General features: G+C 38.3%; 2 protein-coding genes across 16 annotated transcripts in view; both read right to left on the bottom strand.

The window, feature by feature from the left end:
- hectd1 (HECT domain containing 1) overlaps positions 1 to 12,703 on the bottom strand; it is a 59,592-nt gene extending 46,889 nt beyond the window's left edge. For all 4 annotated transcript variants that reach the window (XM_055005623.1, XM_055005626.1, XM_055005625.1 and 1 more), the window contains exons 1-4: positions 12,511 to 12,703; positions 4,065 to 4,226; positions 1,843 to 1,992; positions 1,530 to 1,764 (exon numbers count right to left, since the gene is read on the bottom strand). In XM_055005623.1, the coding sequence (XP_054861598.1) occupies positions 1,530 to 1,764; positions 1,843 to 1,982 (375 nt within the window). In that variant the 5' untranslated portion in view covers positions 1,983 to 1,992; positions 4,065 to 4,226; positions 12,511 to 12,703. The remainder of the gene's footprint in view (positions 1 to 1,529; positions 1,765 to 1,842; positions 1,993 to 4,064; positions 4,227 to 12,510) is intronic.
- A 407-nt stretch (positions 12,704 to 13,110) lies between these two features.
- heatr5a (HEAT repeat containing 5a) overlaps positions 13,111 to 27,428 on the bottom strand; it is a 58,444-nt gene continuing 44,126 nt past the window's right edge. For 10 of the 12 annotated variants that reach the window (XM_055005627.1, XM_055005631.1, XM_055005634.1 and 7 more), the window contains 5 exons: positions 27,196 to 27,347; positions 24,955 to 25,062; positions 24,391 to 24,493; positions 23,472 to 23,625; positions 16,852 to 21,664 (listed from right to left, as the gene is read on the bottom strand). In XM_055005627.1, coding sequence (XP_054861602.1) covers positions 21,514 to 21,664; positions 23,472 to 23,625; positions 24,391 to 24,493; positions 24,955 to 25,062; positions 27,196 to 27,347 — 668 coding nt within the window. In that variant the 3' untranslated portion in view covers positions 16,852 to 21,513. Of the gene's footprint in view, positions 14,365 to 16,851; positions 21,665 to 23,471; positions 23,626 to 24,390; positions 24,494 to 24,954; positions 25,063 to 27,195; positions 27,348 to 27,428 lie in introns of those variants that run through there. The other 2 variants (XM_055005629.1, XM_055005628.1) reach the window with 2 other exon arrangements.

Genomic DNA, 27,428 nt, shown 5'->3' with positions numbered 1-27,428 from the left:
CTAGATGCTATTTTCCCGCACGGCAACGCACCACATCTGAAAATCACACGGACGGCAGGCGGTCACTAGTGGACCACAACATGGTCACATGACAGCACTGACCAACAGCAGGCCGCTACGTGGTCACATGACCGAGCTTTCAGCTGGACAGTCCTGCAGACAAGTCGGATAAACACAGCGGCTCGGCCGCAAACTTTCCCTTTTATTTCAAGAAACACGTCAGCGAAAAGTATTTCTGAAAGCATTTGAGGTGAGAAATAATCTGTGCAGCAGCTGAATCTGTCCTCGTTTTAGGTCACTGACGCCTAGTTTAGAAGTTTGAGGACAGTTTCACGATGCGTGGAATCTCCGCACGCTGCATCCAATTTGCATAAAGTAGACGTCAGTCTACTTTATGCAAATGAGCTGCAGCCCTCTCCAGGTAAACACACCTGATCACAGCTGGAAACGCACTGCAACCAGACAAGCAGCTACATGCAGCGCATTTCCAGCTGTGATCAGGTGTGTTTACCTGGAGAGGGCTGCAGCTCATTTGCATAAAGTAGACTGGACTCCGTGCAGAGATTAGGTAGGGGGTTAATAAAAAAAAAAAAAAATCGGATAAATCGTGAATCTGGATTTTTTGTGAAAAAATCGGAGATTTTTTTTTAGGCCATATCGCCCAGCCCTAAGACTAACGTTACATTTCCTGACTGTAAAACAGAACAAACGTAGGATATTGTAGTGACTTACCTGCTGTTGAGCTCCTTCATCCTCATCGGAGACTCCAACGTGTTTCCGTTTCAGGTGCTGCATCGTCATCGTGGTGCTCCCATACATCATATCACTTTTGTAAAGCTTGCATGTTACGCATGTTTTTTGTTTTGTGAAGCGTGAAATGCTGCCACACTTTTGAGGATTTCGGTCTAACCGTTTTCTTCGTGTTGGTCATGTTTCGTTGAAATTACTCTGAATTTACTTTCGCTTTGCCGCCACCTCGCTCTGTTCAACTCGCTCTACAGGTGGATTTATTAAAAAAAAAAAAAACTTTATTTCAGTCAGCCAGCATTGACAAAGCTCTGCAGGTGAAGTAAACGGCTCCGCGACATGGAGAGTGACGCATGAATCGCGTGACACAACGAATCGTTAATGAAATTCGTTGCCAACGCTTTTAATAATCAATTATTATCGATTTTATCGATTCGTTGTTGCAGCCCTATTTCCTACAAAGACGTCTTCTTTAATCTGTGATGGATGAGGTCCTGTCAGGTCATAAAGTGTCCTCGTAAACACGTCTTCCTGCTCTGAGGATTTATTAGTGGGACATAAACCGATCCGTAAACAGACTCGTGACTCGAGTTCGATAACTAGCAGCTGCCTGGAGTCAGAAAACCAATCCTGCGATCACAAATCATTCACATCATCAACTCGTCTGGAGGTACAGAACCAGCTTTTTCAGGTTTGGTTGATTTTATGGAGTAATCTCTAGAATCCGCTGCAGATGTATCAGTCATGTGATCTGTCCGGCGGGTCACATGACCTCCTCCTACCTTGACACACTGCTCGGCCAGGTCCCTGCTGGTCCGGTTGTTCAGCTCCACCACCACCAGCCGGTTGCACAGCGCCTTGATGGCCCCGTCCACACCCACGATCCTGCGGGTGCACTCGGCCGACACGTCCAGGTAGTAGGTGATGGCTCGGGCCGTGACCTCCAGCACGTTGTCTGGAGCGCTCTCGTCCAGGAAGATCTTACAGAGCGCCGGGAGGAACGTCCGAGGAGGACACCTGATGGAGGAGAAAGAGTCAGCTGACCTTCTACCACCTGCGAGGTGAACGTCTGATTCATGAACGGTAAAAACTCACGTCTCGAAGCAGCGGTCGACGTTGTCAGACATGAGCAGCAGCATGCAGAGCTGCTCCAGGGCGATGAGCTGCATGTCGCGCTCGTCACCCTGACCCATCTGCAGCCACTCCAGCAGGGTGTCTGGGTCCACGTCCGCCATGATGGCTTGCCTGGAGGGGCAAAAGAAGAACACACTCAAACACTGTAAATACAAACGGTATGTCTGAGGGCTCAACTATGAAGTCAGCTTAATGAGTCAGCAGGTATGTGGAGCCTAAAGTCAGAGTTTTCAGTATCATGAAGGTGGTTCTCTTTCAGCCTGGCTAGATCTCCATGGCAACTGATGCTACACAGCTAGATATCCATGGCAACTGATGCTACACAGCTAGATCTCCATGGTAATTGATGCTGCACAGCTGGATCTCCATGGTAACTGATGCTGCGGAGCAAGATCTCCATGGTAACTGATGCTGCGGAGCTAGATCTCCATGGTAACTGATGCTGCGGAGCAAGATCTCCATGGTAACTGATGCTGCGGAGCTAGATCTCCATGGTAACTGATGCTGCGGAGCAAGATCTCCATGGCAACTGATGCTACAAAACTCGATCTCCATGGTAACTGATGCTGCGGAGCTAGATCTCCATGGTAACTGATGCTGCGGAGCAAGATCTCCATGGTAACTGATGCTACACAGCTAGATCTCCATGGTAACTGATGCTGCGGAGCAAGATCTCCATGGTAACTGATGCTACAAAGCTAGATCTCCATGGTAACTGATGCTGCGGAGCAAGACCTCCATGGTAACTGATGCTACAAAGCTAGATCTCCATGGTAACTGATGCTGCGGAGCTAGATCTCCATGGTAACTGATGCTGCGGAGCCAGATCTCCATGGTAACTGATGCTGCGGAGCTAGATCTCCATGGTAACTGATGCCATGGAGCTAACCTGTTCCAGGTTCTGTTCAGAGTTCAGATTTAAATCGGCTCTAAGAAGCGTCTCCCTTTAACTAAATCATTTCCTGACGTTTATTTATCAGCGATCCAGATTCTCTGTGAGGGGAAATGTTTTATCTGTAAACCTGCTGATCTGAACGTTACTAAAACCACTGAACGAAGCCGTTACAGAATCACACACTGGATGCACTGCGTTGCCATGGAAACACCTGGTTGGTGATGCAGAAATCGTACAAGTATGTTTTATGTTTGGTCTGTTTAAACTGCTGCTGACAGAACACTGATTAGAACTTGGGCTCCAAATCTACTTATTAAAGCTCAATCTTATTATTTTTAGCTTTCAAAAATGGAAACAAAATAATGTTGACAAGCTGTTTGATTGTTGTCACAACGGCTATGTGGTTCTATGCTCGTTTAGAAGTTTCACATGAGAAAAAATGGGTGGAACTGACAAAAAAATTGAAAAAAAATCTCATTTTGCAAAATGTTTTTCTTTTAAAGTGCCTTTTGAATCTTTTTAGAAAGATTTACTGACTAATGGGAGTTTTAAACACAATATTTCACTTCAAATTGACTTTTACTTTGAATAAATGAAGCACAACATCATCTGATTTTAACTTCTCTAATCCTGATTCAGAACTCTGCGCTGACAGATATTAATTTGATGCGTACAAAGGGAAAGCAGGACTCTTTAATACTATTTTCCAGTATTGTAGTTCCTCCTCATATATCGGAGATGTAAAATCATATTTAAATTGGTCAAAATAAAATATTCAAGATGTTTAAGGGGAATTAATGCACATTTCAGTGATCACAACAGAATTTAAGACCTGTGAAGGTTAAAAACAACATTTGAAATGACTTAATAAAACATTTTAGGACTTTAGATAAAAATAAAAAAAAAAACAGTGCAAAAGATCCATGCATGTTTTCAGCATCAGTCTTTGTTTATAAAAAAGCAGTAAGAGGATAAAAAAGACTTGACTGGAAGTTTATTCGAGTCTGAGCTTAAATTCAACCATTTCGTTGACTGAGAAACATCCAGAACTGAACGAGTTAAAAAAAATAAATATCACCTTACAGTTTAAATCTACAGATGACACTCTCCTTGGTGTGTAAAAAATGGAGAATCTTTAATTTAGACAACCAGTTTAAGACAAAATCTGACTTTTATCATCAGCTCCTAATACTGAAGAATTTGGATTTTATAACACACAGTCTGAATTGTGATCGTTACTGTTAATATTTGTGATTAACAGTCATTTCCTACAAAATAAAAGCCTCACCTGGCTCCCGGTTGGCTGCCCGGTCTGGCTCAGCGCCCAATCACTGCTCACAGTTGTGTCGCTGAGTGGGACTCATCAAACCAACTGGACGGAAGGAGGAAACGCCGAGGAGGAAGCAGTAGTCGCTCTCACAGGGGATTCTGGGACATGAAGTCTCTCTACCTGCAGGGAAAGAGGGAGACATTAAAATAAGTTTCATTCTGCTGAAGATTTCTGATCACAGAAACACAAATAACCATCTGTCACTCATACAGGCACCGGATAATTCCTGGGCAACTGCAGTCCTCTATACTAGGTAGAGGGTAATTCCTGCAGTCCTTTATACTGGGTAAAGAATAATTCCTGGGTGACTGCAGTCCTCTATACTAGGTAGAGGGTAATTCCAGCCGTCCTTTATACTGGGTAAAGAATAATTCCTGGGTGACTGAAGTCCTCTATATTGGGTAAAGGATAATTCCTGGACACCTGAAGCTTGAGCTCACATGGATAATTCCTGAAGTCTATAGTTAAGCTGGGAAGGGAAGTGTATAATACTTGGGCAACTACAGTCCTCTACACTGGGTAGAGAATAATTCCTGGACACTTGACGCTTGAGTTCATACATACAAAGAACTGGATAATTCCTGAAGTCTATAGTTAAGCTGGTTTACGCAGGGCAGGGTATAATTCCTGTGAGACTGCAGCTGGGTTACACAGGGCACGTGACTATTTCCTGGATGAACAATGGCTTTATGTGGGGCAGCAGAAAATTCCTCGACAGCTGCGGTAGTTTCACGGAGCACCGGGTAATTCCTGAATACTACAGCTGGTGCATGAAGGGCAGTGGGTATTTCTTGACCAGTATAATTGTTATATGGGGCAATAAAAAAATTCTACTACTATTCAGCACATAGCAGATCTTAAAGAGACAGCAGATAAGATTCCTGGATGTTTGAGATTCGCGGAAAATTCTTGGAACCCACTGTCACGTTTGTTGTTTAGTTTAATCAGCTCAATTCAGGGGGTTACCTGTTTCTTTGTACATTTTCAGACCTGAAAGTTTTTGTATTTTCACCCTGAAAAAACCCCAATAGAAATAAAACTATCTTGTTTAGTCCACGACCTTCAACTGTAAATCTTGGACTGGTTACAGGCAACACTGGACAAGCTTTGACTTACTTTGAATAATTAAATCTGTCAATGTCCAAATCATCTGGAAAACTTCTAAGTCATATTAGATTATTTTTTAGTTATTTTGGAGGAATGTGGTCTAAAATATCACAAAACAGTGGAAAATCTTGATCAGACAGCTAGTTGATTATTTGTTGCAGGTTTGGTTTGGTTGCTTTTGTGTTTGGTTCTTGGCGTATTTAGTTGCTGCTGTCGTGTCTGGTTGTTGTCGGCGTGCTTGGTTCTTGTCGCGTTTGGTTGTCGTGTTTGGTTGACGTCGTGCTTGCTTTAGTTGTCATGGTTGTTGTCATGTGAATAATTCCACCAGCTGATCCTGGAAACAGAAATGAATCCACCGCTTCGTTCACGGCCGTGCGATTTGGTTTGTTCACGTTAAATCCGGGAGCAGACAAGCTCCAAGTTTCCAGCCCACAGCGTCCCGCTGCAGCAGTGCATTCTGGGAGTCGGATGGATCCAGGCTAAGTTGATTAGGGCCTAATTTGAAGGCTGCCTGTCCGTCTGACAGTCTCTCTGTCTGTCTGGATATAAACCGGCTGCACTAATGCAGATCCTCTTATCACAGATTAATCATCACAATGTGCCAGACAGCGTCCCGGCCTCCTCTTCTACCTCTCACTCCTCCTCCTCTTCCACCTCCTCCTCCTCTACCTCTTCCGCCTCCTCTTCCGCCTCCTCCTCCTTCTTCCTCCTCCCTGTCAGTTTGTCTTTCATCACCAACTTTCTACATCCAGATTCAGGTCAACAGAAAACACTTTTCCTGCTCAGTGAGGACAGAAGCCGGTAAATGTTTTCTCCCTAACACAACAGAGATTATTTCATAACCAATCAGAGTTCAATCAGCGGCAGCAGCTCCAGTTCCCACCTGATATGAGCTCACAAACACGGAGATGATGGATTTATTTCAGCTATCGGATGAGGAATCACAGCGACTTGGGACTGAGCTGACTGAAAGGAAATCAAGAACATTTGCACTGATTTTTCCTCATGTTAACCCTCTTGTCTTCAATTACGGGCACCAAAAAATATTGTTTTCTTGTCTGAAAAAAATTCAAAAAAATTCTGCAAGAATCTGAAATCTGAGTTTGATTTCACTAATTTTAAAGGTTTTCTGCAGTGTTTCCATCAATATGTTAGTTTAAAGTAATTTTTTAAAATCATTTTTTGGTGGTTTTTACGCCTAAAAGAGCATTTTAACTAGTTAATAGAATATTTAAGAAGCCATGACACCAAAAAAGTGCTTCAGGATGATTAAATCTAAAAAGAAACAATCAATAATCCAGTTTTAAGCATCTTTAACTTGAATTTCTGACACTTTAGAAGCTGAAATCTGAGTTTTATTAGACAAATTTTAAAGGTTTTCTGCAGTAGATTGAATATGTTAGTTTTAAGTAAATCTGGATCACTTCTTTGGTGTTTTCTTTGGAATTTTTTCAGGAATTTCACTATTTAATAGAACATTTTAGTAGCTGAGATACCAAAATGTTCTTCAGGATGATTAAATCTAGAAAGAAAGAAGCAATAATCCAATCAAACATTTTTAACCTGAATTTCTGAATAAATTTTTGGTTTTCTGCAGTAGCTCAGTGAATATGTCAGTTTTCATCACCTTTTGGGTGCTTTTTGGACCTGAAAAGAGCATTTTAACCAGTTAACATAATATGACATTAAGATGACATTTTTTATGGAAGAAAAAAGTAATTTCACTATTTAGCAGAATATTTAAGACGCCATGACACCAAAATGTACTTTAGGATGATTAAATCTAAAAAGAAACAGGAAATAAATCAGTTTTACGCATCTTTAACTGGACTTTCTGACTTCAGAATCTGAAATTTGAGTTTTATTTCATTAATTTTAAAGGTTTTCTATAGTGATTCCATCAATATGTTAGTGTAAGTCACTTTCCATCATTGTCATTTTTTATGATTGAAAACAGTAATTTCACTACTTATAATATTTAATATGCCAAAATGTACTTCAGAGTGATGAAACCTAACAAGAAACAGTTTTATTTCACTAATTTTAAAAGTTTTCTGTAGTGGTTCCATCGATGTGTCGGTTTTATGTCATATTTGATCATTTTTTGGGTGTTTCTGTGCCTGAAAAGAGCATTTTAACTAGTTAATAAAATATTTAAGAAGCCTTGACAGCAAAAAAAATGTTTCAGGATGATTCAATCTAAAAAGAAACAGGCAATAATCCAGTTTTAAGTTCAAAATGTGTGTCAACATTTCCTTCAGTTCAGACTAAAACAACCTCAGGGTTTTAAACTCAAACTGGAACAGCACAAGTCTTTTTTTTTTTTTACTCCAAAACTCTTCAAGGCTTCAAAGGAAAACAGCAGAAGTTGTGTTTTAACATGAAAATGAAATAATGTTGATGTTGTCTCAGAAAAACTGTAAAACCAAAAGAAAAAGTCTGAAAATGACCTAATTATGGAAGTTTTTGCAGATTCACTATCGGATCAGTTTTATTTTAAAGTGCACTAAAATGATTCATCTGTCTTTTTAAAATGTTAATAAAAGGATCTTTTTTCAACCCCTAACAGGCAATAATTCGGTTTTAAGCATCTTTAACTTGAATTTCTGACACTTTAGAAGCTGAAATCTGAGTTTTATTTTAAAATTTTTTTAAAAGTTTTTTGCAGTGGTGCCATCAAAAGTTTAAGTCGCTTTAAGTCATTTTTTATGCCTGAAAAAAGCAATTTCCCAAGTTAATAGAACATTTAAGAAATCAAAAGGTACTTCGGGATGATTAAATCTTAAAAGAAATAGATAATTCAGTTTTAAACATATTTAACTTGAATTTCTGACACCTCGGTGCTGATATGAAGCTAAAAACTGAGTTTTATTTCACTAATTTTAAAGGTTTTCTGCAGTGGTTCGATCAATACGTTAGTTTGAAGTCTTTTTTGATCATTTTATTGTCATTTTTTGTGCCTGAAAAGAGCATTTTAACTAATTAATAGAATATTTAAGACATCAAGATACCACAATGTACTTCAGGATGACGAAATGTAAAAGGAAATAGATGATAATCCAGTTTTAAGTGTCTTTAACTTGAATTTCTGACACTTCAGAAACTGAAATCTGAGTTTTATTTGACAAATTTTGAAGGTTTTCTGCAGTAGATTGATCAATGTCAGTTTGAAGTCATTTTTCATCACTTTATTGCCATTTTTATGCCTGAAAAGAGCATTTTAACTAGTTAATAGAATATTTAAGAAGCCAAGATACCTAAATGTACTTCAGGATGTTTAAACGTAAAAAGAAAACAGGCAATAATTCAGTTTTAAGTATCTTTAACTTGAATTTCTGACACTTCAGAAGCTGAAATCAAAGTTTTATTTCACTAATTTTAAAGGTTTTCTGTGGTGGTTCCATCAATATGTCAGTTTTAAATTATTTTTAATCACTTTCCTAGCATTTCTTATGCCTGAAAAAAGTAATTTCACTATTTAATATAATATTTAAGATGCCAAGATACCTGAAAGTACTTCAAGATTATGAAATCTAACAAGAAACAGGGAATAATTCAGTTTTAAGCGTCTTTAACTTGAATTTCTGACACTTTAGAAGCTGAAATCAGAGTTTAATTTCACTCGTTTTAAAAGTTTTCTGCAGCGGTTGTATCAATGTCAGTTTAAATCATTTTTGATCACCGTAGTCATTTGTTATGTCTGAAACGAGCATTTTAACAAGTTATTGGAACATTTTGTGCCATTTCCAGCAAGAATGTCACAGTTTGAGAGCAAAAGTGCAGCAGAGATGCTGTTTTCAACTAAAACAGACAGTTTGTATTGATAATATTTTATTTAAAAAAAAAAAAAAAAAAGAATAATTGTTTCATTTTCTTCAGATGTAGTTTGAGAACACAGAAAATAAGACAATACAAATTTAACGCGATTTGGAAAATATGATGAGAAGATAGTTAAATAAAAGATTTGTGCACATAAATAAATGTTGGTTACATTCAAGCTATATTTGTTTTTTTATTTCTAAACTGTGCAACTGAATGAAACAGACGCTCAGTAAATGAATCCGTCATTAACAGGAAGCTGACTGGAGGATAATGAAATCACACTACAGGCTGACGACATTAAATCTGGCCGATAAAACTTCACAAATTAACAAGTTTCAGCTCTGAAAACGTGAGAAATCATTACTTTAGTGTGAATATTTTGTTAATCAATTCATCATTGTCGCCTTTTGGCTGCTCTGGGGGTTCAGGCATATGGGTTCTGTAAAGCGTCTCGAGACAATTTGACTGTAATTGGCGCTATATAAATAAAATTGAAATGAATTGAATCATTCGTAAGGTTTTCAAGCAAATATGTCAAAACGTTTAGCTAGAATCTATTTTATGTTGATTTAAACCGGATGTAAACTAGATATCTATGGGTTTTCAGACTGCTGACCTTTAAAATTAGTGAAATAAAACTCAGATTTCAGCTTCTGAAGTACAATTTGGAATCTTCAATTCAATTCAAAGAACTTTATTTTCCTTTAGGAACTTGTGCCAGAGCATCTGTGTGTATACTGTACACACAATTCACGTACACGACAACATACATAATAAACATAAGCAACATACTAAACACACAACGCACCCAACATATCAGAGACAGTAGATAAAAAGACTGGTAAAAATTTAAGATTAAAAAAGTATATGGTATCCTTACAAAAGTGCGAGGTGCCGAATACATAGATAATAATTAAAAAGATTCTAAAAAGGTGGTAGTAAAATAAATAAAATGGCTCAGTCATTCACAGGTCTGATGGATGTGGGCACGAAACTTGAAATGGCTCTCTGGGTCTTAAAAATGAGTGACCTGTATCTCTGACCTGAGCGGAGCAGACTGTAGTGTCTGTGCAGTGTGTGATATATATTAAGTATTATATTAGTAGTATATTATATTAAGTGAAATTATTGTTTTCAGGCAGAAGAAATGACAATAAAGTGACTAAAAATGACTTAATCTAACATGTTGAGTGAGCTACTGCAGAAAACCTTTAAACTTAGTGAAATAAAACTCTGATTTGTGTCAGAAATTCAAGTTAAACATGTTTAAAACAAAATTTTTTCCTATTTCTTTTTACATTTAATCATCCTGAAGTACATTTACCTATCTTGGTTTCTTAAATGTTCCACTAAAGAGTGAAATAGTTTTCTTTTTCAAGCATAAAAAAAAAAAACACAAAAACATGATCAGAAATGACAGATTGGACAAAACAGAACATGATGTTGGCTGCTGTTATTTTTGTTGTTGATTTCCATCTAGATGAATTATTTAATCAGCTGTTTGGGCTCGAAAATGTCAGAAAATAGTGAAAATCAATGTTTCTCAAAGCACAAGATTTAAAATTACATTCAGTTTCTGAAACTTGAAACTATTCACATTTAAGAAGCGACAAGAAAATTTACTTTTTTAACTGGAAACTTACATTAACCAAGGACCAGAACAGCTGGTAAATTATTTAATAGCTGAAAAATATTACAAGATAGCTACTGGGACATTTCTGTACTAAATTATGTTTACAAACAAAAACATTAATCTAGTAAATAGTAAGTGGTTTGGTGCTTTTGGTCGGTTATTTTCGACTTTTAATAACTCCATTAAAGCTGAAAATAATAGTCATTTCTATTGTTTGTTAATCTGCAGACAATTTTAATTAAATTAGTGGTGAATTGTTTTGACTTTGACATTTCAAAATGTCTTGTTTTCTTCAACCAACACTCAAGAAGTCAGATATACTCTATTTACTGTCACAAAAGAGGAAAGAAACCTGAAAATACTCACATTTAAGAAGATACAGGAATATTTACTTATTTAAACTGAAAAACTACTTTAACTGACGACCAGAACAACACTACAAGGCATCTACTGGGACGTTTTTGCACTAAATTGTGCTTGTATTGCTTACAGACAAAAACATTTATCTAGTAAATAACAAGTGGATTGATGCTTTTGGTCGGTTATTTTTTACTTTTAATAACTCGATTAGAGCTGAAAATAATAGTTATTTTTATTGTTTGTTAATCTGCAGATGATTTTAATTAAATTATTGGCGAATTGTTTTGACTTTGACATTTCAAAATGCCTTGTGTTCAACCAACACTCCAGAAGCCAAATAAACTCAGTTATCTCTCATGATTGACTTAAATCGTCGCCTCTTGTTGGATGAAAACAGTAAAACTGAACAATCAGTCAAACATTAGTAAGAGACGTTCAAGTTTCTGCTGATGAATCACTGCAGCTCTGAACTCGTCACAAGTCTGTTCAGAGTCACAGATGAAGTATTTAAAGTCCAAGCATTAAAATAATAACCTGAACATCTATAGGACAGTAATCTGGGGACTCAAGCTGAGGATGAAGCTCACGTTTGACCACAGAAAGCTCCAGAACTGTGACTGTCTTTCCTACTAGATCAGCATGAAATAATCAGAGAGAGACAGAAACGGGCCACAGGGAGCAAATCAAAGTCTTCTGGAGCTTATTTTTCCATCTTGTCGAGGCCTCCTTGAACAAACCTCCTTTGTTTGTCACTTTAAACTCACACAATGTCACAAAGTCGGCCGGAGGCAGCGAAATCAGCCGGTCCAAAGCTGGCTGTGTGACCCCGAGTTTCATCATCTGACCGGGGCGTAAGGAGGCTAATTATTTCATCAGACTCAAATCAACATAAGAGGATCTAGCAGGGCCTGGTACTGGCGGCGTTAATCCCCACAGCTCGGTGTCCGGCCGGTTCACGGAGCTTTAATGGTCGAGTCGGGCTGAGTTCTGAGCATTAGAGAGTCCCCTGGAAGTGGAGCTAACTGGTTAGCAACTGCGCTGTTGTCAGGTCGCTAAAACAAACTGGAACTGCTGGGAAATATCACAAACACACAGCCAGGAACCCCACAAGCTCAAATAAAGATACACGTCGGTTTGTTATCCGGCGTAAAATTAAATTAGAGGCAGAGAACCCCGGAGGTCTGCGAACGTTAGCCGGTTAGCCGCCGTTAGCACCATGCTAACGAATTTAGCCGAAATAACATTTTTTAACAAACCACAGCTTCAACATAATTAAACCCCGAACTCTGAGCGTTAAAACAACCGTTACGACGCTTCACGGTATTTAAATGCCCAGTTAACGTCGTATTTATGAGCCAACTGTAACCGCGGCCTTGAACTCCGAACGCGAACCGCGGGGCTCGAGTTCCGGGAGAGCCGGGAGGCCGCGACGCAGCAGCGGACACCCGCCACGAGCGAACCCGGCGCCGCTGCGGGACTCACCGTCTTTTCTTTTCGGCACAGAGACGCTAGGCAGGCGGCTGGATTCTGGTGCTCTGGGTCCGGGGGGAGGTGAGGAGCCGTCTGGAACGCCGATATCGGGGGTTGAATCAAGGCGTTCCCATTTCTTCGGAGCCGCTGTAAGGAGGCCACGGTGGACGGCGGGCCGGTAAACACTGAACCCCGGACTGAAATGGAGAGCCGAGCCGACCCAGGCTGATGCGTTCATGGACAGTTTCTAGCTCGGAAAAAAGTTCATCGTCCAAGAGCTGGTAGTTGTAAAACATCGTGATGAAGCTTTAAAGTCTTCATACAATAACACATTTATTCATGTCTCACATTTCATATGAAGCCTTAATATAATATCCTAAAACATCTGGAAGGGTTTGGAAAATCATTATAATTTAGAGCTGTTTACAAGCAAACAATTTTCAACATAAAAGCCAAAAAACCGAGCTGACATGAAGTCACCAACATGTACTACAGTTTTATTTCTCTGCTGTTTCCTGTCAATAAATATAAGATAAGATAAGATAAGATAAGATAAGATAAGATAAGATAAGATAAGATAAGATAAGATAAGATAAGATAAGATAAGATAAGATAAGATAAGATAAGTCCTTTATTTCTCCCCACGCCAGGGGAAATTTACATTGTTACAGCAGCTTATGTAGCAATAGACGTAGTAATATGAATAAAATAATAATAAAACAGTAGTAATAATATTTACAATATATACAGGGGTGAGAGATGAGGATGAAATGGTACAGTATTGACACACTGTAGGACAATGTAGTATAAAGTGGCTTAAAAAAAATAAAGTTTAAAAGTGCAAAGATGTGCAGTGCAAGAATGTCTGTGCAAATTTTATGGTTTGGGGTGGTAATGATATAGTCCAGTTTATGTTAACATCAGCCAGTGATGCTGATGTTGTTCAGTCTTATAGCAGATGGAATGAAGGACCTGTGATAGCGTTCCTTCTTGCAGGGTGGATGTCTCAGTCTGCTGCTGAAGGAGCTGCTTAAAGACCCCACAGTGTCATGCAGTGGGTGAGAGGGATTGTCCATGATGGATGTGAGCTTTGACAACATCCTCCTCTCACCCACCTCCTCTATGGAGTCCAGGGAACAGTCCAGGACAGAACCAGCCCTCCTGACCTTCTGTTTAGTCTCTTTCTGTCCCTTTCAGTGCTCCCTGCTCCCCAGCAGACCACTGCATAGAAAATAGCAGACGCTACCACAGAGTCGTAGAATGTCCTGAGCAGAGTCCTGCACACTCCAAAGGACCTCAGTCTCCTCAGCAGGTGGAGACCACTTTGGCCCTTCTTGTACAGAACCTCTGTATTGTGTGTCCAGTCCAGTTTATTGTTGAGGTGAACACCCAGGTATTTGTATGTGTCCACCATGTCAATGTCCAAACCCTGGATGTTCACCGGTTCAGTCTGGGGTGTCCTCCTCCTGCGGAAGTCCACGATCATCTCCTTCGTCTTACTGGCGTTGAGCTGCAGATGGTTTCGCTCACACCAGTCCACAAAGTCAGAGATGACCATCCTGTACTCCCGCTCGTCCCCTTCAGATACACACCCGACAATGGCTGTATCATCGGAGAACTTCTGGAGGTGACAGCTCCCAGAGTTGTAGTGGAAGTCCGATGTGTACAGGGTAAAGAGAAAGGGGGACAGACTGTCCCCTGTGGACCTCCATGCTGCTGACTACCACATCAGACACACAGTCCTGAAGCCTCACGTACTGTGGTCTGTTGGTGAGGTAGTCGATGGTCCAAGCAGCCAGGTGACAGTCTACTCCTGCTCCTTCAAGCTTTACCCTAAGCAGAGAAGGCTGGATGGTGTTGAAAGCACTGGAGAAGTCAAAGAACATATGTTATTTATGTTTCTGCCCTCAGGTCTGCTGCTATTTTAGCATTTACTATTTATTTTGTTTACAGCTTGATTCAATAGTGATTTAAATGTTACATTTCTTTAGTTTTGGTTGACAGATTTTGCATTATTTTGTGTCAATTTTTATGTTTTCTTTTACGAATTCATTTTCTATATTTTTTTTGTATTCTATTTTATTATGTAAAAAAATTATTTCATATTTTGGGTCCGTGTATATTTTGGCAATTGGATTTTCCGTTCTGAAACGGGTATTGAAAAACAAAAGACGAATGGTTATTTGATTTTCGTTTTAAAATACAAAAATCAAAATTGAAATACAAGGTGTTTTTCCTTTTCATGCTCAAAAGGGACATACGATTTTTTTTAAATGCTTTGATTTTCATTTTATATTTAGAATAGCAAAAAAATTAAAATCAGTCACAGACAGAAACGAAAAATGTCAGTTTTTTCCTTTTCTGAGACCGGAAGCGGTCATCAGCAAGTGTGGAGCCAAACTGCTGCGGCTGTGCCAGTGACGACATCAAGATTCTCAGGAGGGCGGAGCCAGAGAGCAGTGATTGGTCAGACTGACTGAGAGCCAGAGAGCAGCGATTGGTCAGACTGAGACTGAGAAATGTGGGCGGGACTCTCTGTCCCGCCCACATTTACGGCTTCTGCTGTTTACCTGCTGCTGCTAACAACGTTAGCATCCAAAAGTGAAGATAAACTCTACAGGTAAGTCATTTTTGTAACTAGTTGTTCTCTTCTCCACATCTGGACAACATCACATATAAAGCAGTGAAGTTACTGTAAGTTAACATCAGACTATAACCTCTGATATAAACATGTTCTAACATCATGTTTTAAAATTGTTCTGTAAATCTGAGGTTTCCTCATTTAGTGCTAATGCTGATGCTACATCAGGTTAGTCAGTGTCATAAACTAGTTAACTGTTAGCTGTAGCTAAGTTTCCTGTAGATCACAGCTGATCGATCATAACGGATCGATAACTGCTGTTTTAATTATAAGCAGATATAAATAAATCTATGTTAATGTTCCTCCACAGAACTGTTACTGATGAATGTTAATCTCTCAGTTCAGTTCTGAGTTAATATCTCTGTTCTTTGCTTCAGTTTTTTTTCTCTACAACAGTGTATGGTGAGATAACTGTGGAGCTCATGCTAATGCTAATGATACATTAGAATAAAATAGAATAAACCTTATTGTCCATCTAAGGCAGTAAAGTGGTCTTTAGCCTCAACCAGGACAAACATTTCCATAAGATTAAAAAATGATAAAAACACAACACACTATTATGTTTCATTCATGTGTTCACTCTGATATTTAATGTTTCAGACAAAAAAAAGTCTTGCACTTTTTACACTGTTTATTCACCAACACTTTATTTAATAAAAGTCCCATCTAGTTTTTATGAGGAATGTGATGTTTTAATTTCTCTGTGAATAACTGCAGTCTAATGCAACAGCTGGAGTTGTAACATCTGTCCTGATATTGATCATGAAGTATTGATCAGAATACTTATGGTCAGCAGTCATCCCTGAAGTTTTACATTAAAATCTTTACTTGTGTTGTGAACTTTGGTAAGAAGCAGAAACTTTAGCGTTGCCATGGATACATGAGTGTTAAATTCTGTCCATGTTTCCATTTTGGGAAATTCAGTCCAGCAGATGAGTTTGTTTTTACTGCCAGCTACCATTCAGTCTGAGATATTAAGAATAAATAAATGTGCATAATGTGGAAATGAACAGATTCTATTTTTATTTATTCCTACAGTGGATGCAGAGAAAGTTCCAGAATGTGGAGGAATTTAGTCTCACAATCACAGACAATAAATATTATCTGAAAGTCGGGTTATTGTTGTTTATCAGCACAATACAAAAAGATTAATGTTAGAAATATTCCAGTTAAGACTCTAGAATATCATGATTTATGTAAATTTACCTCAATAATATGAATGTTCAGGTTAAGATTGTGCAGTGAAATTTATTATGTAAGTTTAGCTGATTAAAGTTTATGACTCTGCACTACAATATTATTATTTAAATTTACATCATTATTATAATATTTAGGGTCAGACTCTACAGTATTGAGATTAAGAAATCAAATATTCTATAAAATGTAAATACACTGAACTCATTTCGATGTATTTAAGTGAGAGTACAATATTATTTGACACAAATCTATCTAAATCAAAATTTTAATCATTTTTACTCCAAACATTTACTGGACTGATTTAAATATTAAAATCACTCCTTTCTAATCCTCTGCTGTACGTTTAAACCTGAGGCCTTAAATAGAAACACACAAGTATCTGATTGAAGGAACTTCTGCATTTTATTTTATTTATTTCATTATTTTATTTCATTACAAACAATATAAAGTGTATTATTTTTCTAAAGTGTTATTTTATTCTATTCAAACCCAGTAAAGACAAACAAAGAATCCACTTGTTGAGTTTTAAACCTTTTACTGATTTTATTGATTTTCTGCTGCTGTTAGAAAAAAGAACATTAATAAATGAACACCTGGACAGGTGAGACACGGTGCAGCAGGTGTGTGTGTGTGTGTGTTACAGTGTGTGTGTGTGTGTTACAGTGTGTGTGTGTTACTGTGTGTGTGTTACAGTGTGTGTGTGTGTGTGTGTGTGTGTGTTACAGTGTGTGTGTGTTACAGTGTGTGTGTGTGTGTGTTACAGTGTGTGTGTGTGTGTTACTGTGTGTGTGTGTTACTGTGTGTGTGTGTTACAGTGTGTGTGTGTGTGTTACTGTGTGTGTGTGTGTTACTGTGTGTGTGAGTTACAGTGTGTGTGTGTTACTGTGTGTGTGTGTTACTGTGTGTGTGTGTGTGTGTTACAGTGTGTGTGAGTTACTGTGTGTGTGTGTTACTGTGTGTGTGTGTTACAATGTGTGTGTTACAGTGTGTGTGTGTGTGTGTTACAGTGTGTGTGTTACCTCTGTGTGTGTGTTAGTGTGTCTGTGTGTTACAGTGTGTGTGTTACCTCTGTGTGTGTGTGTGTTACTGTGTGTGTGTTACAGTGTGTGTGTGTGTGTGTGTGTGTGTGTGTGTGTGTGTGTGTTACAGTGTGTCTGTGTGTTAGTGTGTGTGTTACAATGTGTGTGTTACAGTGTGTCTGTGTGTTACAGTGTGTGTTACCTCTGTGTGTGTGTGTGTTTTAGTGTGTGTGTCTGTGTGTGTTACAGTGTGTGTGTCTGTGTGTGTGTGTTACAGTGTGTGTGTGTTACAGTGTGTGTGTGTGTGTGTGTTACAGTGTGTGTGTCTGTGTGTGTGTGTTACAGTGTGTGTGTGTTACAGTGTGTGTGTGTGTTACAGTGTGTGTGTCTGTGTGTGTGTGTTACAGTGTGTGTGTGTGTGTGTGTTACAGTGTGTGTGTGTGTTACAGTGTGTGTGTGTTATAGTGTGTGTGTGTGTTACAGTGTGTGTGTGTTACAGTGTGTGTGTGTTACAGTGTGTGTGTGTGTTACTGTGTGTGTGTGTGTGTGTGTGTGTTACAGTGTGTGTGTGTGTGTGTTACAGTGTGTGTGTTACAGTGTGTGTGTGTGTGTGTTATAGTGTGTGTGTGTTACAGTGTGTGTGTGTTACAGTGTGTGTGTGTTACTGTGTGTGTGTGTTACAGTGTGTGTGTGTGTGTGTGTTACAGTGTGTGTGTGTGTGTGTGTTACAGTGTGTGTGTGTGTTACAGTGTGTGTGTGTGTGTGTTACAGTGTGTGTGTGTGTGTGTGTTATAGTGTGTGTGTGTGTTACAGTGTGTGTGTGTGTTACAGTGTGTGTGTGTGTGTGTTACAGTGTGTGTGTGTGTTACAGTGTGTGTGTGTGTTACAGTGTGTGTTACAGTGTGTGTGTGTTACAGTGTGTGTGTGTGTGTGTTACAGTGTGTGTGTGTGTTACAGTGTGTGTGTGTTACAGTGTGTGTGTGTGTGTTACAGTGTGTGTGTGTGTGTGTGTTACAGTGTGTGTGTGTTACAGTGTGTGTGTCTAGCTGGAAGATGAACATTCACAGTTTTACATTCTTGACTTTTTACAGCTTTGAGTTGTTAAAGTGCTGATTTGTCCCTTTCAGGCCGCCGTAGTCGTCCTCTCATGTGATTGGTCAGAACAAACTGAACCAACAAATTGTCTGGACACAAAAATAAACTCTTTCTGACATTCATCCATTAGAAGACACTTCCACTGGTTGATTATTTCTGATGAAAAACCTAAAAACCTCTGGAGGAGATTGAATGAAACTGATCCTCGTTTAGAAGAAACTAAATCACTTCATGGATCCACAAACATCTGGAGGAGAAGAAGAAGGCGAGGAAGAAGAGTTTGTTTGGAGATTAAAGATGATTTCATAACATCTCTTTAGATTTACTGACTAAAAACTAAACAAGTAGAGCAGAAAAACGCTGCAACAAAAGAACACTTCTGAAGACAGAACACCTGAATGTACTTCAGGATGATTAAATCCAAAAAGAAACAGGTAATAATCCAGTTTTAAGCATCTTTAACTTGAATTTCTGACACTTCAGAAGCTGAAATCTGAGTTTTATTTCGCTCATTTTAAAGGTTTTCTGCAGTGGTTCCATCAATATGTTACTTTTAATTGATTTTTGATCATTTTATTGTCATTTTTTATGGATGAAACAAGCATTTTAACTAGTTAATAGAACATTTTGTGCCATTTCCAGCAAGAATGTCACAGTTTGAGAGCAAAAGTGCAGCAGAGATGCTGTTTTCAACCAACACAGTTTTTATCTATAATATTTAATTTAAAAGTTTTAATAATTGTTGGATTTTCTTCAGATGTAGTTTAAGAACACAGAAAATAGATGATACAAGTTTCAGTATATGATGAGAAGCCAGTTAAATAAAAGATTTTTACATAAATAAATGTCAGTTACATTCAAGTTTTCTTTGTTTTTAGTTTCTAACTTGAGCACAAAAGTACAACTAAACTAAATCAGACATTAGGTTTCTAAAATTCTCCAGATTCTCTTCAGCCTGATTCTCCTCCAGGAAAACTTAATGATCAGTTTCTAATAAATAACTGGAGAAGAAAACGTCCTCATGTTAGTTTTAACTTTAATCAGATTCCAGTTGAAGCTCTTTGATTCTTTCTCTTCATTTCATCCAAACAGAATATAAATGTGAACATTTAGTGTTAAAACTGAAGCAGCAGAAACAAACTTTAAAGTTTTCATCAATTGATCAGAATCAGCTGCTCTGGTAGAAAACTTCCATGTGAACCTTTCTAGTTTCACTAAAGAAGCAACAGACGACTGATTGAACTTCAATAAATGTTGATTAAACAGCTGCAGAATAAAGACAGAGTTTAGTTTCATCTCTGCTGTTCTGTTTTCAGATCTACACGGAGAATAAAGGCTGATTTCATTTCTGAAACAGGAAACAAAACTTGATGTTGGAGGATTAAAGTTACGACCAGTTTAATCCTCTAAACATTCAGGTTTAAAAAGGAATGTTGTCTTTAAAAAAATCACCTAAATGACACAATTTACCAGACAAAAAATGAAAAAAAAATACAAGAATCTTCAGATTTTCAACTTTCCGATGGTCCCTGAACCTATCACATGTTCATAAATCTGAGCAATCAGGATCCATCAAAATTCTACAAGCATCATTTAAAAATCCCAGCAGTATTTGTCGATGGGTTATAAACAAAATGACTTTAAATTTGACCAAAAAAGCACAAAACAAAAGTCAAAATGACTCAGAAATCCCTTCAAAATTCAACAAAACTTCAGCAAAATAAGTAAAAAATGACTGAAATATGTTCAAAATGACCCAAAACGAATGATTACTGGAAACCTACTTGCTCAAAATGACGCATTATAAAATGTTGACCTAATGACTCAAAACTTGCTCAAAATTGCTTGAAACTTGGCCGAATAGTTGCCAAAAAAAGTAAATAAATGAAAAAAAAAAGAAATAATGGAACATTTCTCCTAAATGACTCAAAAGTTGTCCAAAATGACTTGAAATGTGTTGCAAATGACTCAAAACTCATTTGAATTTGTGCAAGCAGACTCAAAATTTGTCCAAAACAATTGGAAACTTGTTTAAAATTACTGGAAATGTGATTTTTACTTTAAATTTGTTCAAAATTAGCCAGAAATTGGAACCAAAAACGAGAAAGACTCCTGAAATAACAGAAAATGTGTCCTAAATGACTAAAAATGTGATTTAAAGCCGTGGCTCTAGAAGTGCCGACTGCAGATGGAGGGTTTTTATTAGAGCTGGAGGTTCTCAGGTTCTGCTTAAAGACAGAACATCTTCCTGGTAGTTTATTCTCAATACAAAGTGTTTTTCTGTAGATTGTTCAACAACATTTATGGATGTTGGACTTAAAATAAAATGATTTTTTTTAGAGTCTCAGCTCACTTTTTCTTCTTTATTTTGGTTAAAATGAGGAGAATTCATTTCAGTTTGATCTGTTTTTCTGAGCAGAAATGAATTTAAAGTTGAAAAGTTGTCTGTTGCCTCTTTAACTTTTCTAAATGATTGATCTGATTGATTAGTGACAGAAGAACTGATTATTGATGAAAACATGCAGATAAAACAGAATCAAACTGTTTCCTGTTTCTCATCAACTGATTTATTTCCTCCAGACAGTTTTAGTTTAATTATTTAGAATCAGCTGAAGAAAACAAACTTCAGAATCCAACAGGAAGTTCTGTTTGCTTTGAAATGTATTTACAGGTTTAACTTTGAACATTTTTATTTCTGATGTAGTTTAGATCAAGTCTGATGCTTTTATTTGTTAAAGTGAAACTCAAACATCTGGAAGGATTCAGTCGCTTTAAACATCGATGATCAGCTGAAGTTAAACTTATAAAACCAGTTCTAGTCAGGTAATCAGCAGTGAGATGTCACTGGTTGGTTTAGTTTCTGTGATGTCATTGGTCGGTTTAACTTCTGTGATGTGATTGGTCGGTTTAGTTTCTGTGATGTGATTGGTCGTGTTAGTTTCTGATTCGACCCTAAAGTGCCTAAAAAAAAACGGTGCTTGGTGCCGGAAGGTAAAAGTACCGTTTGTCCCTACGGACAGTGAACGCACCGTGCTGATCTGATCTGATCTGAGGTCAGGCGTCTCACAGGAAGTTGGTTTTTAGCGTGATGCTCGGCGAGGACTTGGCGCCGCTAGCTTTAGCGCCGTTAGCTTTAGCGTTGAGACTCTGCTGGTTTCCTCTGACGGCGGCTTCCAGTCGAGACTTGAGGTGAGGAGATGACGAGATCAGAGACCTGAGGAGGAAAAATGAACATTTAGGTTTAAAAACTCACAGAATATACTCATGATGAAGCATTTTTACTACATTTGTTTTCTCCTTCAGAATAAAAGCTCAGAGCAGAAGTTCTACTGAATCTTCTTTAAATGAATCTTCCAAATTAAACGTCTGAGTTCCCATGGAGAACTTGTTCATCCCAACAAGATTAAATGACTTTAATTAATCCAGAGCTCTATGTAACTTTAAGAACCTGAATCATAAACGAATCAGACGGATTAATCTGCTGCTTTGTTTCCAGGAGTCTGACTTCGTGGTAAAACCAGCGACTAAATGTGGATCATTATTAGAAATGTCACAAATGTTTAAGTTTAAAGTAAACCAATTAAAAAAGTGACCAAAAGTTCACAAAAAATGTCCCCAAATGACTCAAAACTTTAACTCTGAAATGAGAAAAATGTGTCCAGACTAATAACATTGTTCAAAATGAGGTGAAACTTGTTAAAATGACAGAAAATCCATCCTTATTGACTCAAAGTTTTCCAAAATTACATAAACACATCCCAAATTACACAAATCCCATCTGAAATAGTAAAAACTTGTCCAAAGGGACTCAGAAATTGTCCAGAGTTACTTGTAACATATCCAAAATCCTCAAAATTCAAAATAAGCAAATAATTTGTCCAAAATGACCTGAAATTAGTTCTAAAATACTCAAAAATCTATGAAAAAAAACTTGAAACCAGCTAAAATGACACATTTGTCTCAAATGACTAAAAATGTCTGAAATAACAGAAAATTTGTCCTAAATAACTTTAAATTTGTCCAAAATTACTTGAAACTTGTCCAAAATTATTTAAAAATGAACCTGAAAAACTTGAAACCTGTCCAAAATGACGAAAACCTCCTAAAGTGACAGGTTTTTCCTAAATGACTCAAAAATTGATCTAACTCAAAATAATTCAAGAGAACGACCTCAGGAGGTTTAATGATGCGTTCACTGACCCTACCTGAATACTGCTGGGTGTTCTAATGATGCGTTCACTGACCCTACCTGAATACTGCTGGGTGTTCTAATGATGCGTTCACTGACCCTACCTGAATACTGCTGGGTGTTCTAATGATGCGTTCACTGACCCTACCTGAATACTGCTGGGTGTTCTAATGATGCGTTCACTGACCCTACCTGAACACTGTTGGGTGTTATAATGATGCGTTCACTGACCCTACCTGAATACTGCTGGGTGTTTTAATGACACGTTCACTGACCCTACCTGAACACTGTTGGGTGTTATAATGATGCGTTCACTGACCCTACCTGAACACTGCTGGGTGTTTTAATGATGCGTTCACTGACCCTACCTGAACACTGCTGGGTGTTCTAATGATGCGTTCATTAGAACACAGATATGTTGTCAACAACATATCTGAAGAGAGTGAACTCAGACTGGCTCAGGACATCACACAGTGTCCTGAACATCCTCTCCACACTGAGTTTGAGCTCCTAGCCTCTGGCAGGAGATTTAGAGTGCCAAAGGCCAAATCAAACAGGATGAGGGACTCTTTTGTAGCCCAAGCCATCACACAATTAAATTTGAATCTTAGAAAAAGATGAATGGTAGTGATGTGGAATGATGGTCCTGCCTTCAGTTGTCCCTCGTGGTGTGTGGTCACTTGTCCTTGCCAGCATTTTCCTTGAATCTTTGTGATAGTGATTGTGTTTGGAGTTGTGCTGCTATGTTTTGTGTTTGTTGTTTTACTCACCTGCAAAGCAAATTTCCCTCAGGGGACAATAAAGATAATTGAATTGAATTCACTGACTCTACCTGAACACTGCTGGGTGTTGGGGTCCGAGTCGCATCAGGTCTTTGAGCGCCGCCTCATGCAGCGACCTGGATGCCGAGGGGGCGGAGCCAAGAGCGTTTTCATCCAATAGGAAGGAGATGAGGAGAGGAAGCAGGAAGGAGACGAGATGAGAACCTGAAGGACACAAACAGGAAGTTAACGTTCTGTTAAACTGCTGCTGATGATGAGGTCATTTTAAACTAGTTTAAACTTATTTTGTACAACATTAAGTAATTTAAACATTTAAATAGCTTCTGACATGTTTTAGGTCATTTTTTCAACTTATTCTGGAAAATGCTCAAATAATTTTGGACAATTTTTGAGTTATAGTGGATGAAGCTTCACCAATTTTAGAGTTTTTGACTCATTTTGAGTCATTTTAACAGTTTCTGAGTCATTTTTTGATGAATTTTGGACGTTTGGATGACGTTTATGTTGGTGAATGGTTTATATGAAGAACTTTAACTGTCAGTCAAACATGTTTAGGTTCACTGTTAGTTGCTGCATTTCTGACATGTAGAGAACAAATAATTCAATAAAAATCACTCAAACTTGTTTAAAACGACACATTAGTCCAAAATAAACGACTCAAATATTACCTGGAAGGTAAGAATACATTAACCCTCATGTTGTCCTGCAGGTCAAATTGACTCGTTTTAAAGTTTGACATTTGGGGGGAAAAAAAATATTTAAAATTACTCTAAAATGGTCCAACATTACTGGAAAAAACTCAACGATTGATCCAGAAAACAAAATAAAACAGTAAACAGCTGAAGATTGTACAGTACTGTGTAGTACTGTGCAGTACTGTGTAGTACTGTGCAGTACTGTGTAGTACTGTGCAGTACTGTGTAGTACTGTGTAGTACTGTGCAGTACTGCACAGTACTGTGCTACTGACGCTGTGTCTCCTCTGCTGTCTGGATTAAAGCCTCCATGGCTCTGATTCCTTCCAGAACTCCGTTTAGTTCTTCTGGACTCTGAGGGCGACGTCGTTCCACCTGCTGAAGATCAGAAACACCAGGAACCTGAATTTAAGTCACGATTGAATTGCTTTTATTCTGTTTTATTGGTTAAACATCAGCAGCTTGTTGATAAAGGATTTTATAAAATCACATCTTTTTGGATTTTTACCAGCTGAGAAATAAAAATACTGAGATTTTATCAGTTAACTTAAATTTACTTACATTATTTTACTTTCATAAACATCAATTAAATATTTTAGTGTTCATGTTGTTGAATGTCAGACATCTTTACAATTTACAAAATGTTCTTGAACATATCGGTGTCTTTAAAGACTGAAATAATGAGAGGTCACAGTTGTAATCATTGATCCTGTAACTGATATTTCCCAGGTACTCGCCTCTATAGTTTACTGTATTTAACGCCTGGATCCTGACATAGATGTTTTATTTCTAGGATACACTCATTAAAGTCCATGAAGAGCTGAATGACGGTTCTTTACCTGCAGGAACCGGACCAGAACCGGGCCCAGGGCCTGGATAAACGGGATGGAGACGGCCGGAGGAGCCTGAAACACCGACGTTAGCAGCTGGTAGCATCGACTCACCACCTGGACCAGAACACAGACCAGTTAGTGCTGGTTCTACTGGAGGGAAACCAGCTGGAGGATGGCCTGGGCCAGGAAGTCTACCTCCATACTGGGACAGGAAGTCTACCTGCATACTGGGACAGGAAGTCTACCTCCATACTGGGACAGGAAGTCTACCTCCATACTGGGACAGGAAGTCTACCTGCATACTGGGACAGGAAGTCTACCTGCATACTGGGCCAGGAAGTCTACCTCCATACTGGGCCAGGAAGTCTACCTGCATACTGGGACAGGAAGTCTACTTGCATACTGGGACAGGAAGTCTACCTCCATACTGGGACAGGAAGTCTACCTCCATACTGGGACAGGAAGTCTACCTCCATACTGGGACAGGAAGTCTACCTCCATACTGGGACAGGAAGTCTACCTCCATACTGGGACAGGAAGTCTACCTCCATACTGGGACAGGAAGTCTACCTCCATACTGGGACAGGAAGTCTACCTCCATACTGGGACAGGAAGTCTACCTGCATACTGGGACAGGAAGTCTACCTGCATACTGGGCCAGGAAGTCTACCTCCATACTGGGACAGGAAGTCTACCTCCATACTGGGACAGGAAGTCTACCTGCTGGGTATTCTGGGATCTGAACCGGGTCAGCGCTATGTTTAAAAGTCTGAAAATTTTAAATCACTGAGATGAAACTGGAGGCGACATTGAATCTATGAAATCACCTCCAAGTTCAGGAGGAAGAACTCTGTTTATCGGTTCTATTCACTGTTTTAATGGTTCTGTTCATTGTTTATTGGTTTTATTCACTGTTTAATCGTTTTATTCACAGTTTCTGTGGTTTTATTTACTGTTTTATTGGTTTTATTCACTGTTTCATTGGTTTTATTCACTGTTTCATTGGTTTTATTTGCCATTTTTGTGGTTTTATTCACTGTGTGGTTTACGTGTTTAATGTTTCTTGTTACCTTGGAGGAATGTTTGACTAATTACATGATAAAAACATTTAAGTTTTCTGCAGCATTCCAAAACATGGATGTTTACAGGAATCACTGACATTCTGATTCTCAAGTTTGTCATTTTGGACCAAATCCGAGCCATTCTGAGCAATTTAGAGGCACTTTGGGCACGTTTGGATTTATTTGTTAAGGTTTTGAGACATTTGGTATCTTGGACAACATCTGAGTCATTCTAGAACAGTTTTTTAAATCATTTTGAACACATTTTTGTTATTCTGTGAAAATCAAGTTTTTGTCATTTTTGATTAAATCTGGGTCATTCTGGACAAGTTATTTTGGAGAAACTTGAGTTATTTTTGACAATTTTTGAGTAATTTTATGTTTTTTTTTCTGTCATTTTGGTCATTGAGTCCTTTTTAAATGTTTAGCAAGTCATTCTGGAAATGTTTTTGTTCTTTTGGGCAATTTTTTGAGTAACTTTAGAAAAGTTTCAAGTAATTCTGCGCAAATCTTTGAGTAATTTTGGATAATTTTCTGTTATAGCTAACATTTACTGGGTCCTTTTAAGCAACTATCAAGTCAGTTTGAACAATTTTTAACTGATTTTAAACATATTTTTGTCGCTCTGCAATTTTTTGGACTCACTTTGTACATTTTGTAAGTAACTGAAGACAAATTCTAAATTGTTTTGGACAACCAACTATCAAACTGAAACGACATGAGACTGTCCTTATAATGGCTCACAGGGTGCCCTTCAGTCAAACTGAAAACTAAAAATAATTCAAGTAAAAATCTTTTCTTTTGTAAAGCTGCAGGGTTTTGTTGTCGTTTCTCTGAATCTCTGTAACGGAGGGTGAAGAGTTTAAAGTCACTCCAACCACAAAGACACAACAGACACACGAATAAAAACCCAGCAGGAAGAAATAAAGCATCCTTTAACATCTGGAAACAACATGGAGGAACTCCTTAATGTCGACTGGAAACTCTTCATGTTGAGTTTTTATGTTTTACCGCAGAATTAAACATGTCTGCAGCTTTTATAGATGTTTTGTGTTTAAACTTAATGAACTGAAACCGTTTGAAGTGATTTAAAGTTGGATCTCACAGCAGCGTTGGACTAAATGATGATAAAACCCTGACTGCTGGTGACAGAACCTTCAGGACCCAGTTTGGTTCTGGTACTGACCAGCGGGTCTTTGGACTCCATGCTGGCGGTGAAGCGCTGCAGACTGAGCGCGTGCAGAGGCTCCATGATGCAAACATCTGGACCGGCCGACAGCAGGAAGACGGTGAGAGCAGTGAGGAGGCTGATCTGGTCCACGACGCAGTCCGACGAACCTGACGACAGATTGGACCAGTTTTAGGGATTTAAGATCACTTTAGTTATTGCACATTTTTAGTTTCATTGGACAAACCTGA

This window comes from Amphiprion ocellaris, chromosome 20 (genome assembly GCF_022539595.1).
Source record: "Amphiprion ocellaris isolate individual 3 ecotype Okinawa chromosome 20, ASM2253959v1, whole genome shotgun sequence".
NCBI lineage: Eukaryota > Metazoa > Chordata > Actinopteri > Pomacentridae > Amphiprion > Amphiprion ocellaris.
Note: the sequence above shows the minus strand (reverse complement) of the source record. Positions and strands in the feature narration are given on the sequence as shown.